General features: G+C 43.4%; 1 protein-coding gene across 1 annotated transcript in view; it reads left to right on the top strand.

Moving 5' to 3' along the window:
• sspo (SCO-spondin) overlaps positions 1-13,052 on the top strand; it is a 70,978-nt gene extending 57,926 nt beyond the window's left edge. Inside the window, exons 112-117 of the mRNA XM_076761450.1 lie at positions 350-558; positions 1,738-1,833; positions 6,461-6,521; positions 7,190-7,320; positions 10,236-10,386; positions 12,528-13,052. Coding sequence (XP_076617565.1) covers positions 350-558; positions 1,738-1,833; positions 6,461-6,521; positions 7,190-7,320; positions 10,236-10,386; positions 12,528-12,550 — 671 coding nt within the window. The 3' untranslated portion in view covers positions 12,551-13,052. The remainder of the gene's footprint in view (positions 1-349; positions 559-1,737; positions 1,834-6,460; positions 6,522-7,189; positions 7,321-10,235; positions 10,387-12,527) is intronic.
• Positions 13,053-14,315: the final 1,263 nt, after the last annotated feature.

Genomic DNA, 14,315 nt, shown 5'->3' on the forward strand with positions numbered 1-14,315 from the left:
GACTGGGTGAAGTTTTACACTCTTATTATCGCCCCACCCAGATGAGACTGGAGAGAAATCCAAAGCTTGACAGGCCTGCTGTTTCTGCTTATGCGTACTGTTCAGGAGAGGGTTTAGTGAATGGGAAATTGGCATTGCGTGTAATTTGCTAAATATCATGTTTATGTCACAGCAAGGAGGAGAAACAGAAAAAATAATTTGAAGTGTCATGTTGATTAATGCTGCACCTTCATTGTCCATTTTGATTCTCTCCACTTTTTTCCTCTGCTTTTTCACATTTTTTCACTTATTTCACTCCTTTGCCTTTCCTCCTCCTCCTCCTCCTCCTCCTCCTCCTCCTCCTCTGCAGCATGTCCTGTTGGGGAGCAGTGGAGGAGGAGTGTATCTGAGGAGGTCCCGCTGTGCGAGAGGAGCTGCCAGGACATTTACTCCTCTCCAGTCAACTGCAGCCACTCCGCTGAGGGCTGCGTGTGTCGGGAGGGGCTTTACCGAAACACAGAGGGCGTGTGTGTCATCCCTGCCCTCTGCCCCTGCCATGACCAGGGCATCCTGCGGGAGGTACACACACACACACACACACACACACACACACACACACACACACACACACACACACACACACACTGGCTTACACCCAAAGTAAACAGACATCTGCTGCCCAGCTAACTTGGCGGCTTGTACCCATTGTGCCTGCCTCATAATGGCGTTTGTCTGAACCTTACCGTTCACATGTTGTTTACGTTCCCTCCTATTCATCCCCATTGTGTTATTTACTCATAAAGAAGGGCCTATTAGAAAATGAGTGACATGCCCTGCAGGCCACATTACACCACAATGCCTCTCCAGCCCTCAGCCTCATCAATTATGTAGGAAGTGCCGTAGAAAGCCGGCACTCGGACCGCAACTTGGCAAGCCTGCCAGGAATTATTTATGATGAGGGGGATATTATAGGATTATAAGAATTAATCATTCACTGACATGTGGTCAGATTCCCCCTTTTGATCTCTCTTCTTCAGGCCTTTCTCTTTCATTCCCTCTTTGTTTCTTTCTTTATCCTCTCATACCTCCGCTTTATCTCTCACTAGTCCCTCTTCTGGTTTCTTTGCAGGATCCGTGAATGATCTCCCACTTTCTCCATCCCTCTTCTCTTCATCCCCTCGTTATCTTTCTTTCTCTCCCTTCATCAACCCCTCTCAGTCTTGTTCCTATGTGTCTCTTTCTTTCTTTCTTCCTGTCTGCTGTGTTTCTCCCTCTGTGTGTCTGTCAGCTGATAATGACTAATGTCCATTTAAAGACCCTCTATGGTTTTCTAATCAACTACCTCATGAATATTGCGCCAAATGGCTCAGTGTGAGCCACAAAGGAACTCCCTAATGGGTGCTTTTGTATGGATAAAAACTGAGCTCTGTTAATGACTCCCATAGCTAACACACACACATAAAATATATAATGGAGTCTGTATTATGTGTTGTTATAATTACAGCATCATAATGGGCTCCCATAACCTAAATTATGCACAAGGGTGCAGCTCAAGCTTTAGTGGATTCACTGAAGTCGATGCTGAGATATGACCGGTTGCATTTAATCAAACCTGTGCTGACTGAGACAGTAGTGTGAGTGTGTGTCAAGGAAAGACTAACAGGCTGTTATCATTGGCATTATCACCAGCTTTTCAAAAGTCTAGTGAGTGAATGTCGATATTTTGTGTGTTTGCGTGTGTGTGTGTGTGTGAGCCAGGCAGGATCGGAGTGGGAGGAGGGCTGCCTGTCATGCCGCTGTGTGAACGGGAAGAAACTGTGCCAGTCAAGATGTCCGCCTCTCCACTGCGATGAGGTGAGACACACACGCTGATGTTAAGCACTAACTCCATGTCTGTCTGATTGTGTATTTGTACTTTCTCTACAGAATTTGACATTTATTGATCACGTTTAGGCACAATTATTCTGTTTGGTTCTAAAGACTTTTCTCAAAGATCCTACATTCAGAGGAGCTACAAGTGGGTGGTCTGACCAAAATCACTCAATGTGTCATTTTATATTGCAATAGTAATGATTATCATAATGACATTTTTCTGGAAAATCACTTGAAAAACTGTTTATAGATTCAATAACTACATGGGAATGTGATTTTTTGGATAATCCCAAATACCAGAATCAAAGCAGATACCCTGCAAATATTGCTTCTTTCTTGCATCATTGCTCTCAAAGGTCTCGTACATCCAGATATATTAGAGGGATATCTGCCTCAGTAGAAACAGTAGAAACAAAACGTCTACCAGCCGACAAATCTCTGTTCATTCAAAGTGTGTATCCTCATTTTGCAATATGTTGATGCTTTCTAGATATCAGTAATGACCATCCGACCTTAAAAAGTACTGACTAACCTTCTTTGCTATGTGCTGAGTTTTGTCTGTTGTCTGTGCCTTGTCTGCAAGCCACATGCAGTCATTTACGAGTGGAGGAGCATATGAACGACACTGTCTCCGTGTCTCTTTGCAAGGTTGATTCCTCTCACAGTCAGCCTGTACGGTGCAGCTGTTGCACAGAGAGTTTTGGTCTGTCCTTGCACCAGACATCTTTCAAACCACAGATGCTGGCCTTTGTGGCAAATGAGGCCAGTGGATCCCAACTCTTTTTTGCTTCTAACCACTTCATACCTCCAAGTCTTGATTACAGAGCGACGTGCACGAGTTGGAGACAGTTCAATCAAAGATTAGAGAGAATTTTTTTTAATTTTGTATCCTGTCATAATTATCCTGGTATCCCTTAAATTTATTTGTGTGCAGGTTTGAACCAGTAAACTGGGCCAACAGCTGTGTTGTAAATTATAATAGTAACAGCCCATTTTGTGGAATTATGATAAATCAAAGGTGAAATGACACAGGTGTATGTTCTATCAGACACCTGCACAAAGCACAATGCAGAACCCCAGACTTCACCATTTTTTCTAAGTTCTGAGAAAGGCATGTAGAAAGCTGTTTGCTCTTCTGCAGTTGTGTGTGTGTGTGCGCGCGCACCTACTGCATCCAAGTACAGATAACTGGAGATGAAGGTTCACATACAGATGCACCATCAGTCTCTCAGACAAACACATCAGTCCATTCAACTGCCACTGCTGCCCCGGGTCGGTACAGTTCACGCAGCGTCTCTGCCGGTCACAAACGTCTCAATTATTCCGAGCGAGGGAGAAAAGGCTCTGCTCTTTTCAGAATATGTGGGCTGTTCTCTGCAAGGCGCTGGCTGAGGTAGATCAATACCTGACTGTCCGAACCTCCCACCAGCCTGCACTTTTTCCTTTACCATGCCCCTCCACCTCCCGTGAAACACTGTAGCCTAGTTTCCTCTTTAAGCATAATTGAGTTTATCCATTATTTGTTAAAGCTGAGATCTCTTCTGCGAAATGAATGGCACCGTGTACAATATGTAAAACACAAGTTTAGTCACGGCTGAAAATTTGAGTCGGTTTTACGGGCATTACATGTCCAGTGTAGTACCGTTTGTAGATTTGAAATATTCAACAATCAATTTTTGCAGCAAAATTTTGCTTATGGTTTGGGTAAATCATGCATGAGGGATTATGTGTATCAGTGCGTGCTTGTCATTACTTGTGACAGCCCCTTCACAGAAAAAAACAGTCTGCCTTCAACTCGCAGACAATGCTCAGTCATCTGCCGGTGAGTTGTTAACAGCTCATCTCGCAGGGGACGGCGAGCTGCGTGTCAATTATGCATGCACTCTGTACGACTAGAGGCAGATGAAGAAAAAAATAAACTCCATGAAATATGAATACATTTTTATAGTCCTTGAGACAGGTGGAACTTTTGGTACCACACAAATACAGACCCTGTCCAGTTAGACAGAAACAGAGGAGAAGGGTACGACGGTGTTGAATAGGCATCGTTTGAGGCTGCCCTCGTGTTGACTTTGGAAAAAAAATTAAACTTTTTTTACCCAAACGTCCTTTTGCAAAGCCTCTTCTCTCCTTGTTCCCTGCCTGTAACTCTGTCCCATGCTTAAAGGGCCAGTTCACTCAAGTTTCAAGCCCTGCAGGTAGATTTGGTCTTGGCTCCTCTCGTCTCAAATTCTGGATAAATAAAAGTGCAACTATCTGCATGGCTCCATGCTTCAAGGTCAAAAATATTTTTGTGTGTACTTTTGGTGTACAAATCTTCTAAATAAAAAGCTTCGCACTAATGAAGACTTCATTTATTAAAAAAAAAGGAAACATCTTATCTCCATGGTGATGAAGTGGAGAAAAGTCTCAGTAGAAAAGTCTGTCTCATCCTTGACACAGTAAGCTGAATTTATATCTTTAGCACACCAGCGCTGTATAAAGGCCAGGGTAAAAATACATTCTGCTGACATCCAGAACTTTAAAGGAGAGGTTGATTACACAGTGAGTTCCACAAAGTAGACAGTCTACTAAGTGTTTCACTTGTGGTGTACCCAGGTCTTTACGCCGGTGCCCCATGTCTCTGGAGGGGCTTGTGTGACTATTTCTGCTTGCATTCTCAAATCCCCCCCCCACCCCCGGCTGCACTGAGTTATGCGGCTGTGAAAGCAGTCCTTATTCTGGCCAATATGAAAAGGTCATTTAATGCACTGTGTTCCCGCTCCAGACAGGCTGAGAATTGGTTACTGTCAGCGTGCTCTGTTATTTAGGAGTCGGCCTACAGTTAAGCACATTGCCTTTTTAAAGATGAAATCTGTTAGCGTGCCTCCACCTCTCTGCTGGGAGCACCTTTCCAAGGTTATGTATTAAAGGTTTTGTTATTATATCTGGTGATAAACTCTATCAGGATGTTTTCCTCCCGAACACTTTTTTTCTGTACCAGACACATTAGCATGACTCTGATTTCTGTCTCACAGCCTGTAGGCAACACAAATTCCATTTACTGTATGTACTCTCAATGCCAAGTGTCCTCGCCTTTGAAATAACCACTTTCCTGTTGTACCAGCTATACATGAGCCCTCTCTAAACAATCCATCGAAGCTAGTTTGACCCTAAAGCTGCGTCAGTGTCTTTTCTTAATGCAGTGTTGTTGTTTCTCGTGCCCGGTCGTCGTTGAACACTGCGATAGTGAAGAGCTGACGGCTAAAAATAGCTAACAAACGACGACAGAAGGAGTCAGACTAGGACAAAGCATTGTGATCAGGTGATAAAATGGAACCTTCATCTACAGCAGTGGTGAGCCCATCAACAACACAGGGAAATATAATGGTACACTATTACTGGCAGACGAAATTGTAATGTTATAAAAAACGCAATGATAGCCTGTACTGGCAAACCGGTAGAAATAACTGTTAGTTAGAAAGTTCATTAACACTATATATGTGCTTGCCAGCACTATAATGTTAAAGTCTCATGTCAGATTTAGTCAAGCTGCCAGCTTTGCCAGCACTGTCATAGAGTAATGCTATATCACAGAAAATGTGTTGAAGGTGCAAAGCAGCCATCCTCTGAGTTATCCCACCTTTGAAAACAATGCTCTGTGCCAGCCACTATTGTACAGAGGACTTCACACGTACTTAAGACTAGGTGTAAGACTGAAGTTAGAACTTATCTACGGTGGAACTGTTGGAGCTGGTGCAACCTTTTGACATGTTAATAGCCTGTAAACCTAGTCCTCAAGTTAGAAATTACATTCAAACAAGGCTACGAATGAACTTATGCAGGAAGCCACATTTCACATGGTATCTGCCCCCTGCCACATCACACACACAAACACAGGTGCAAACATACAGACTCTGAACTCGAAGGACTTAAAATGGTCCTCTTTGTGATCTCCCACCCTTTAAGTTAGTGGACTCCTTCCCTCCCTGAGGGAAGGCTGGCAGCAGTGCAGAGTGGGAGGAGAAGTCTTTGGGGTGAACAGCAGAGAGACGTGTGTAGAGAAAGGGTATAGCAGGGTGCCGTTTCAGGGCTGAGCAGAGGCTGGTGTTGGTGTTGAAGCCTGCTGTCAGACTCTGTGTGTGTGTGTGTGACTCTGCATGCTCACAGAAGCTATTCTCAGACAGGGACACCACAGGACACCCTGCTTCTCTCTGGACTGTTCTGGATCTCTCTCCCTCAGTGGCTTTGCTCCCTCTGTCTACGTCTGTTGTGTCCTGATGTCACTGTCTTGCTCTCTGGCTATTTTTGGTCTTTACGTCTCACGTTTTGCCTTTTTAATTCCTGTTCCTCTTCCCATCTTTAAGGTGGTGTGATGTTCTGTCTCTCTGCCTTTCCTCTCCTCTGCTTACGTCTGTGCTGGATCTCAGCCCTGGTCCTCATGACCCAAGGTGTCCCAGGTCAAAAGTTGCAAAAGAGGCTCAAAACATAACCACCCAGTAAATTGACTGAGTGTTGACAGGGTGCTGGAGATTATTTTTGATCACGTGTTGCGTTGTGCACCTGTGTTGTTTTCATTGAGACTGATCATAGATTGTTAAAAAGACAACTAATTGTATCTCTCTCTCAGGGGGAGGTCAAGGTGGAGGAACCAGGCAGCTGCTGTCCAGTCTGCAGGAAGCAGTTTCCAGGTTAGTACGACACACAGTATGCACAAATCAACTTACAGACTGTGTTCAGAAATCAGACATATAACACAGTATTTTCGAGGTCTGAAAAGTAGACATTGTTCCCTGAAAAAACAAATGAACCTGAGAGAACTAACATGCACCAACTTATGTGTCAGAAAGGAAGAGACAGACAAATGAGTTGAAGCATGTGATTAACACAAAGACACACAGAAGCTCCACTTTTTCATCGTTGATTGTGTAATAGAAATGGAGCAATAAAAACACAAATCTCAAACATGCAAAATCACTATGGATCCTTTTACTCCGTGTCACGACTTTCATTTGAATGTTCTATAGTTAATTTTATAGCGGGCTAAAAAGCAAGCGCTGCAGTCCACAATTAGTGAGAGATTACATTACTTAACCTACATTGGGGCTTTAATCTGTCTCCCAGTGGAGGAAATGTCACATGCTGCGAGGGAGCATGGCAATGTCACCGTGCTCTCTGGCTCTGTCTCCTCCTTTGTCTTTCTCCTCCTGCTTTTTCATGCATACACAAAAAAAACCCTCTCTCCATTTTTTAGCTTCTGGTTTCTCATAATCTGCTTTTCCATGCCTTCTGTGTTTCCCATTTACTGCGTCCCGTCTCATTTCCTCCCTCCTCGTCCTCCCCACTGCGTGTCCGTCAGGCGAGCCTGTGCCAGAGTGTCGTCGCTATGTGCAGGTCAGGAACATCACCAAGGGAGACTGTCGGCTTGACAACGTGGAGGTCAGCTTCTGCAGGGGACGCTGCCTGTCGAGGACTGATGTCATCCTGGAGGTACGCGGAAGAGACATCTACACACACGCACACACTCACAGGAGATGCTACTATCTGAACATGAGGCATCATTGACAAGCGTTGACCTCAACATCAACTGGTAGCACCGTAAAGAACCAGCAAAGTGGACTAAAAGGGACCAGAACTGGAAGAGAAAAAGCTGTTGGCTGCTATTGTTTGCAAATTGCCCATCAGGGCTGCACAGTCAATTGCCTTTAATCAAGTAGTGCCGTTTCAGCCTGTGCACTTTGGAGTTTCTGCAGTTTTCATTTAATTAGGAATGTCTGCCGACCTTAAATAAGAAACATGGTGGATACAAAGTGCCAGAAAAGCAGTAAAACACTGTTATTAATAATATTGTTCACAGTGAGCTTGAAAATAATTCGCATTATTGCCTCAGCTGTCACTGTGCAGCCAAATTGCCCATCTGTTTCCCTCCTGAAGCACGACCTGGCATCAGGGCGTTAAGAGAGTTTTTGCACAACAGAATGAAGTCGAACATGCGGCCCCGTTCAGCCGCTCACACCTGCCGTAATCTCACGTCTTCACAGACGAACAGGGGACAGCTAACAGTGCCCGGCAGCCTCCGCCTTCTGCCAGCCGCAGTTAGTTACACACACAGCTCACACAGATGACACGAAGGCAGGTAAACAAAAATACATAATTCAATAGTCGAGTCACCGCCAGCAATCTAAATATAGATGTTTTGAACAGCGGTCACGTGGTTCTATCAGCTCTTCTTCACCTGTTTTCTTTGCAGCCTTCACTTGTTGTCTTTTTTTATCTCGCAACTCAGCGGGCTCATCACTTCATCACCATGGTGACTTTGTTCTTCCTTGGCGTCCATACATCTCCGCTGTAAAAATAGAGTCAGTCAGATCAGTAAAAATAAACATCAGCTCAGCCAAATGTGTCATTACCTTCTGTTACTGTGGCAACCGGGGATGGTAACCAGTGACCGGGCAGCGCAGGGAAGTTCCCTTTTCATTGATCAGCGGGACTGGAAGAAGCGGGGATGCGTTCACAGGAGTCACATGCTCGTTCCCGCCACCACTAAACGCATGCAAGCAGACACACATGCCCAAACACACACACGCACACACTGTTTCAAAGTGTGTGAAGCACCAGTAGCTGCTGCTTCAAAGCTGAAGTTGCTTTCAGTTTTGGATCCTGGACTCCATCCCTCCTGTCCTCTGCCTCTCCCCCTATTATCTATCATTGTGTGCTCCCATCCATTGTACTTTTCCACAGCCTCTCTGCTGCTTGGGACTCCGCCTGCACTAATTGGACACATGAGTACACCTTTCAAGGAGCTGCCTTCTATCATGCAAAACAGGAGGGTTTTTGTATTCAGGAGTTCCAAAAACTGCTGAATTATTATCCAATTCCCAACTTTGTGTTTGGATTGTGTTTTAGCTCTCTTGTTTTTTTTTTTTTTTTTTTTTTTTTTTACTAGTTTGACATGTAAACTGTCTCTCTGTCTATCTGAGCGATGAACCAACAGATAATTATTAACTGAGTCTGCAGTTCCCCTCGTCTCTATGAAGCATTTTAGCATCTTTCAGCTCACTGTTTTGCGTTTGCGAGCTGCAGCATTAATGTTCTGGTTCGCTCTCAGTGTTTCCAGCTGCGGCTGACGTTTTAGTGAATAAGTGCATGTAAACCCTCTGAAGGCTAACTGCCCAGCACCAAGCAGCAGACTGACCAAATGTGCAGATATTTCCCTCGGGAATCACTGGAGACCAAACCAGAGCGAGAAGAAGAGTGATTATTGGATTCAGATTCATCAGGTGGACATAGATTGTATGCTGATGTTGCTCTGCGGACACTAGATGTGGAAATAAGATAGCACCTTTGCCATAACCACTTTACAACAGGTCAGTGCTGTGTTTACAGCCTTTTTCTTTGCCACCAATTGGCCGAGAATGTTCTATTTAACAGTGCTTTAGGTGAACTGATTGTATTATCATGTCTTTCATAGTTGCATTAATCCATTTTTTTGCCACCTCAGGGCAGAAGAACAACCTGAAAAACATGTTAGAAAAGTGCAGAGCAACATTAGCATTCATTTGGAGTTCGTCTCTCTGTCCACCTGATGAATAATTCTCATATTCACCGTCCTTTCAGGTTTGCTTTGGTCTCAACCAACTCCCAACAAAAACATGTGGCTCCTTTTCTGCTAATTGCTGGACTATATTTAGCTGCCAGTGACTAAGTGTCTGCCTGCTGTTTGGTTATTGGCAGTGTACAGAGGGCTTATCAGAGCTTGTTTGCTCCATACAGCTGCCTGGAAAGACATGTATGAGACCAGAGTTTGCTGGACAATGAAAACAATTAGCTGAGCCCACACTGATGAAGCCACGGAGAGTTATCACCAGCTATGAGTGACCGCTTTCACATTAGATGTTATCATTTGACTCATTGTTGAAATGGAGAGTATTTCTAGTTTTACACTAGTGTTTGATGTGATTTGGTATTTTCAGATGCAGCAAAGGAAATGCTCTTAAGTTCGCTCCATAAATATCATATACTGTCATTCATACTGTCTCATCTTGTCATTTAATATAATGTTTGAGGGCTCTAATTTCTCCACCTGCCTCCTCTCTCCTCTATCAGTCCTGCTGGTGCCCTTTCACCTCCTTTAAACTTACCCTCCTCTCTTCCTTGGCTACATTTTCCTCCTCTTTCAGGCATCATCTCTCTGTTCTCTGCGATCCCTTTTTCTCTCCCTCTATCCCATCCTCTGAAATTCTCTCTGAACCTCCTTCTCCTCTAAACCCTTCTCACTGTCCTCCTATTCCAGTCTCCTAATTGGCTCGCTCCACCTTATCCCCCTTTCACCTCCTCTCCTCCTTTTTCTTCGCTCATCCTCATCCATCATTTCATTGTATCTTCTCCTCCCTCCTCCCCTGCAGGAGCCCTACCTCCAGTCAGTTTGCGAGTGCTGTAGTTACCGTTTGGACCCTGACAACCCAGTCCGTTTCCTCAGCCTGCAGTGTGAGAGCGGAGAGAGCGAGCCGGTCGTCCTGCCCGTCATACACAGCTGCGAATGCACCAGCTGCCAAGGTGGGGAATGATGGATGTGGCCGAGTGAGAACCGAGCGTTTCATATCATGGAAAAATGCTTTCATGTGACATGTTTACATATTCACTTTCCCAGCAGTCACAAAGGAATGACTGATTATGAATTTGATTAAGAAACAGACATATCCCGAAGCGTATCGTGTTTCAGTGATGGTGAAATATAATAGAAAAAGGCTAAACCATGCAGGATGCATGCCGCTCTGCGCCTGTTCCTCAAATGTGGCCTCATTAATATAGGCTAACATGAAGCCTATGTTAATGAAGATGAAGATTCCCAGTTAAATCAAATTAAAGGCAATCAATCTTACTTAAATAATTGACCTATGAATTGCCGAACTCATTTACTTCCACTTTGGATTTGCTCTTTTTTTTTATCCTATAGCCTTTTTACCTTGTATGTGGGTTTATAAAATTATGATAATTACACCAACAGATCTTGATACATTAATTCTCAGTAACTGAACTATCTAAATGTTGATTATATCAATGTTTTTCCAGTGCTGCCTCTCATGAATTATTCTTCGCCGACAATGAATTTATCAGTGGGCTTTACTTTGCAAAGTGTGAATAAGCCAGCAGTTTTTCAGTTTTGGCTTGAGGCGTTGATGTTCTGGCAGCAGATACTGTTAAACATTAATGCAGCTTTGAGGAGCAGAACAATCACTGACCTGTTGTCATATCAACAGTTGAATCAAGTTCAGCCTCAAGCCTTAATCGTATTTCTGTGTTTATCTTCCTTCTAAACACAAATATGTGGACTTTTTTAAGTCAAATTTTTTTGTGTTTTGAAATTAGTTGAGCTGCTCCACAACCTTCCAGGTCCCTCCTTAAACCTGCAGAAATACCCTGCAGGTGCACATCCTCATCACAGCATTAGCTGATGATCAAACAGCTGCAGATCAGGTGGCGGATGCTGTAGTAACACTTATTGTTACGGCCAAGTTAGGCTGAATGCAACCCATGCATCCCCTTTTGACGGCTTTAAAGAATTGACTTTGGCCTCTCCATTTGGATTCAGCAATGACAAGTCATGTGAAACGTACAGCACGTGAGGCTCTCTGTTATTCACTGCTCTTTGAGGGGAACCTTGTACGTTGTTTACTGAGCAGACGCACAGGAAACAGCATGTGCTGTTTTATGTCCCAATCTGAAATGGAATGAATACCATGTCCACACACTGGCACTGTGCTGGGCAGTTTTTGGAATGCAGCCATGAAAAAATACCTGCTGTAACGTGAACGTGTGGCCAGTATTGCAACCAATTTGAAGGTTTCCCCCATAGGCAGCTCAGTAAGTGGCTGTAACCTCCCAACCATCATGTCTGTCTCCTCCTCTCTCTGTGCAACTTCTCAGTCACTTTCAATTAACACTAGGCTGACACACAACATACGCACGCAAACACACACACACACATGATCAGTGACTTACATGCATTTACACAGATTCACGCACGTGCATGCACTCTAATCCGAGGGAAACATACGTTTGCCTTTGCCCACCATGAATAATTCAATCAGGGATCCCACCTCTGAAGCAATTATGTGCTAATCCATTCATCAACATGGCTGATTGCGTTAGTTAATTGGATGCAGCCACATACGACACAGAACACCCCCCAGCTCATATTCCCCTCCCAGATCTACACTCCCCTGGACATCACATCTGACGGATTTGGTCGCCACAGCAATCAATCTTTGATAATGTGTGGACGCTTTCACACACACTTACACATATTAACTGCCACTATAGGTTTTTCCATTTCTTATCCACCGTTCGCTCTCATTACAGACACAAGACCGGAGACGACTTACATGGATACATTTTTCAACTTCTGTCAGGATTTTTTTTTATAAATGTACTTTGGTTGATGCATTCCATATTATAAATGCATTTCAAATAATATGCTTTGCGTTTGCATTTAACAGATTTTTTTAATGCTTTTCAAATATGGAAACTCTCAGAGTATCCCAGAATATATCAAGCCACGCTGTTCACACATTACCAAATGAAGATACGATGCTTTAGAGACTCTCTATCTGTTATCCTGCAGAGGAATTCAATTATTAGAGAAAGTAACGGTGACGTTATGATTCCATCAGTCTCGCTGTTTCTCCTCTTCACAGGAGGTGACCTGTCCAGACGCTGAGTGAGTATGGTGAGCGCGTGTGTGTGTGAGTGTGAATGTGTGTATTCCCGAAATAGAGCGGGAGCAGGACGACTATGGACGCCAAGTCAAGTGAGAGCGCCCCGCTGAAAGCCAGCTGGGTGATGGACGGAGAGTTTTGGGATGGACAGATCACCAGATGGATGGACGAGTGGAAAAATGAAGTCCTGAGACCCTTTTGATGTACACATTGTTCTGTAGTACTTAGTCATCATATGACTGGATGCTGCTGCTGATCATCGAGTTCCTGTTCTTCAGCCTGTACAGCCTTTTACTACTGTATTTTTATAGTAATATTAAAGGACCTATGATACAATTCAAGAAAGACCTATTATACATTAAAATGTTTCATTTGTATGATTAAAGAAAATTTATCAGCAGTCTGCTTTAAGTTGCCGTTTACTGCAACTGGCTAGATACTTTGCATTGTTGCAGTTCACGCTGTAGTTCCAGTGGACTCGTCAATAAACATTTTGTCCACATCGAGAATACTGTCGGCTGTCTGTTTTTTTAATATTCTTCCTGCTATTAGTTGTTTTAAAAACATTGATGCCTTTTTGTATCATGTATCTTTGTACAGCCCCTGCAGAATGTGGCAAAACTCCCCGTCCCTTACATTTACATGTAGACAATAAGAGCCTATCTTTGCCCCATTGTAAGGTGTAGCATTACAGTTATATTCAAGCATGACTCAGCGTGTCATTCCCAAGATCATTATCATCACTGTGTTTTAAATGAAGATGAAATGACTCCACATTTTTCCCCATAAACACTCATTTTGCCTCTCAGAGTGTTATTTTGTCCAGTCTCATACAGTGTGCCAACTGTGTTTGGCTTATCACTATTTTCCATCTCAGAACAGTGAATAACTCTGTTTGTCATGCATTCATATCTATAAATGGATACGCTTTTGTTGTTGAATTAAGATCTGGAGGGAAAAGAACATCTGAGGTTCTAAGGAAATATTAATAATCCAAAAAAAAAAATAAAAAAAAATATTTTAACATGTTAAACAAATATGAGTACTGCCACTTGTGCCATTCAGTTGTAGTCAAGCATCCACCACTTAGTTTGAATGTTTATTTCTGCTCTTCACATAAGCTTCCCACCTTTAGACCCGACGTCCAAACAAAGCCTCAGCTCTTTGCTTTCAGTAGAACCAAATAAAACCCAATTAGAAACTAAAGATGTGCATTTTTTTGTGATATTAAAGTTCCAAAAATGAACGTGTGGCCCTTTACTAGGCTTAACTTTGTGCACAATTCAAATATACTTGGAGAAAAATAATATTTCTTTGGAGACATTATACTTATTAGATGAAGTAATGCTTGTGATGACAGTTAAATTTGCGGCTGAACTGTTTATTCATTATAAGAACATGTAGCTTTTAATGGACGTGTCAAAGTGAAGACTGGAGCTTTTCCACTTCACTTATTCATTTTTGTGCCAGGTAAAATACATTAAGAACTCCTGAAGCAACCAGTCATCTTTCTTGCTGTCTATCCTGTGCGTGCGTGCGTCTCTGTGTGTGCGCGTGTGTGTCTATACTGGCAATACAAAAAGAGTTTGACAGGCTGGGATCTGTCTCATCCATGACAAGAAGCTGTCTGCTTTTTTCTGTCCCCCCTTGCCTTCCCCTCTCCCCCTCTCCCCCTCCTCCCCCTCCTCCCTTGCTCTTTTCCTGACTAAATAAGGGAGTTGAGAGAGGGAGGCTGACCAGCACGCCTTCTCTAGCTTTCAGCTGCTG

This window comes from Chaetodon auriga, chromosome 21, assembly GCF_051107435.1.
Source record: "Chaetodon auriga isolate fChaAug3 chromosome 21, fChaAug3.hap1, whole genome shotgun sequence".
NCBI lineage: Eukaryota > Metazoa > Chordata > Actinopteri > Chaetodontiformes > Chaetodontidae > Chaetodon > Chaetodon auriga.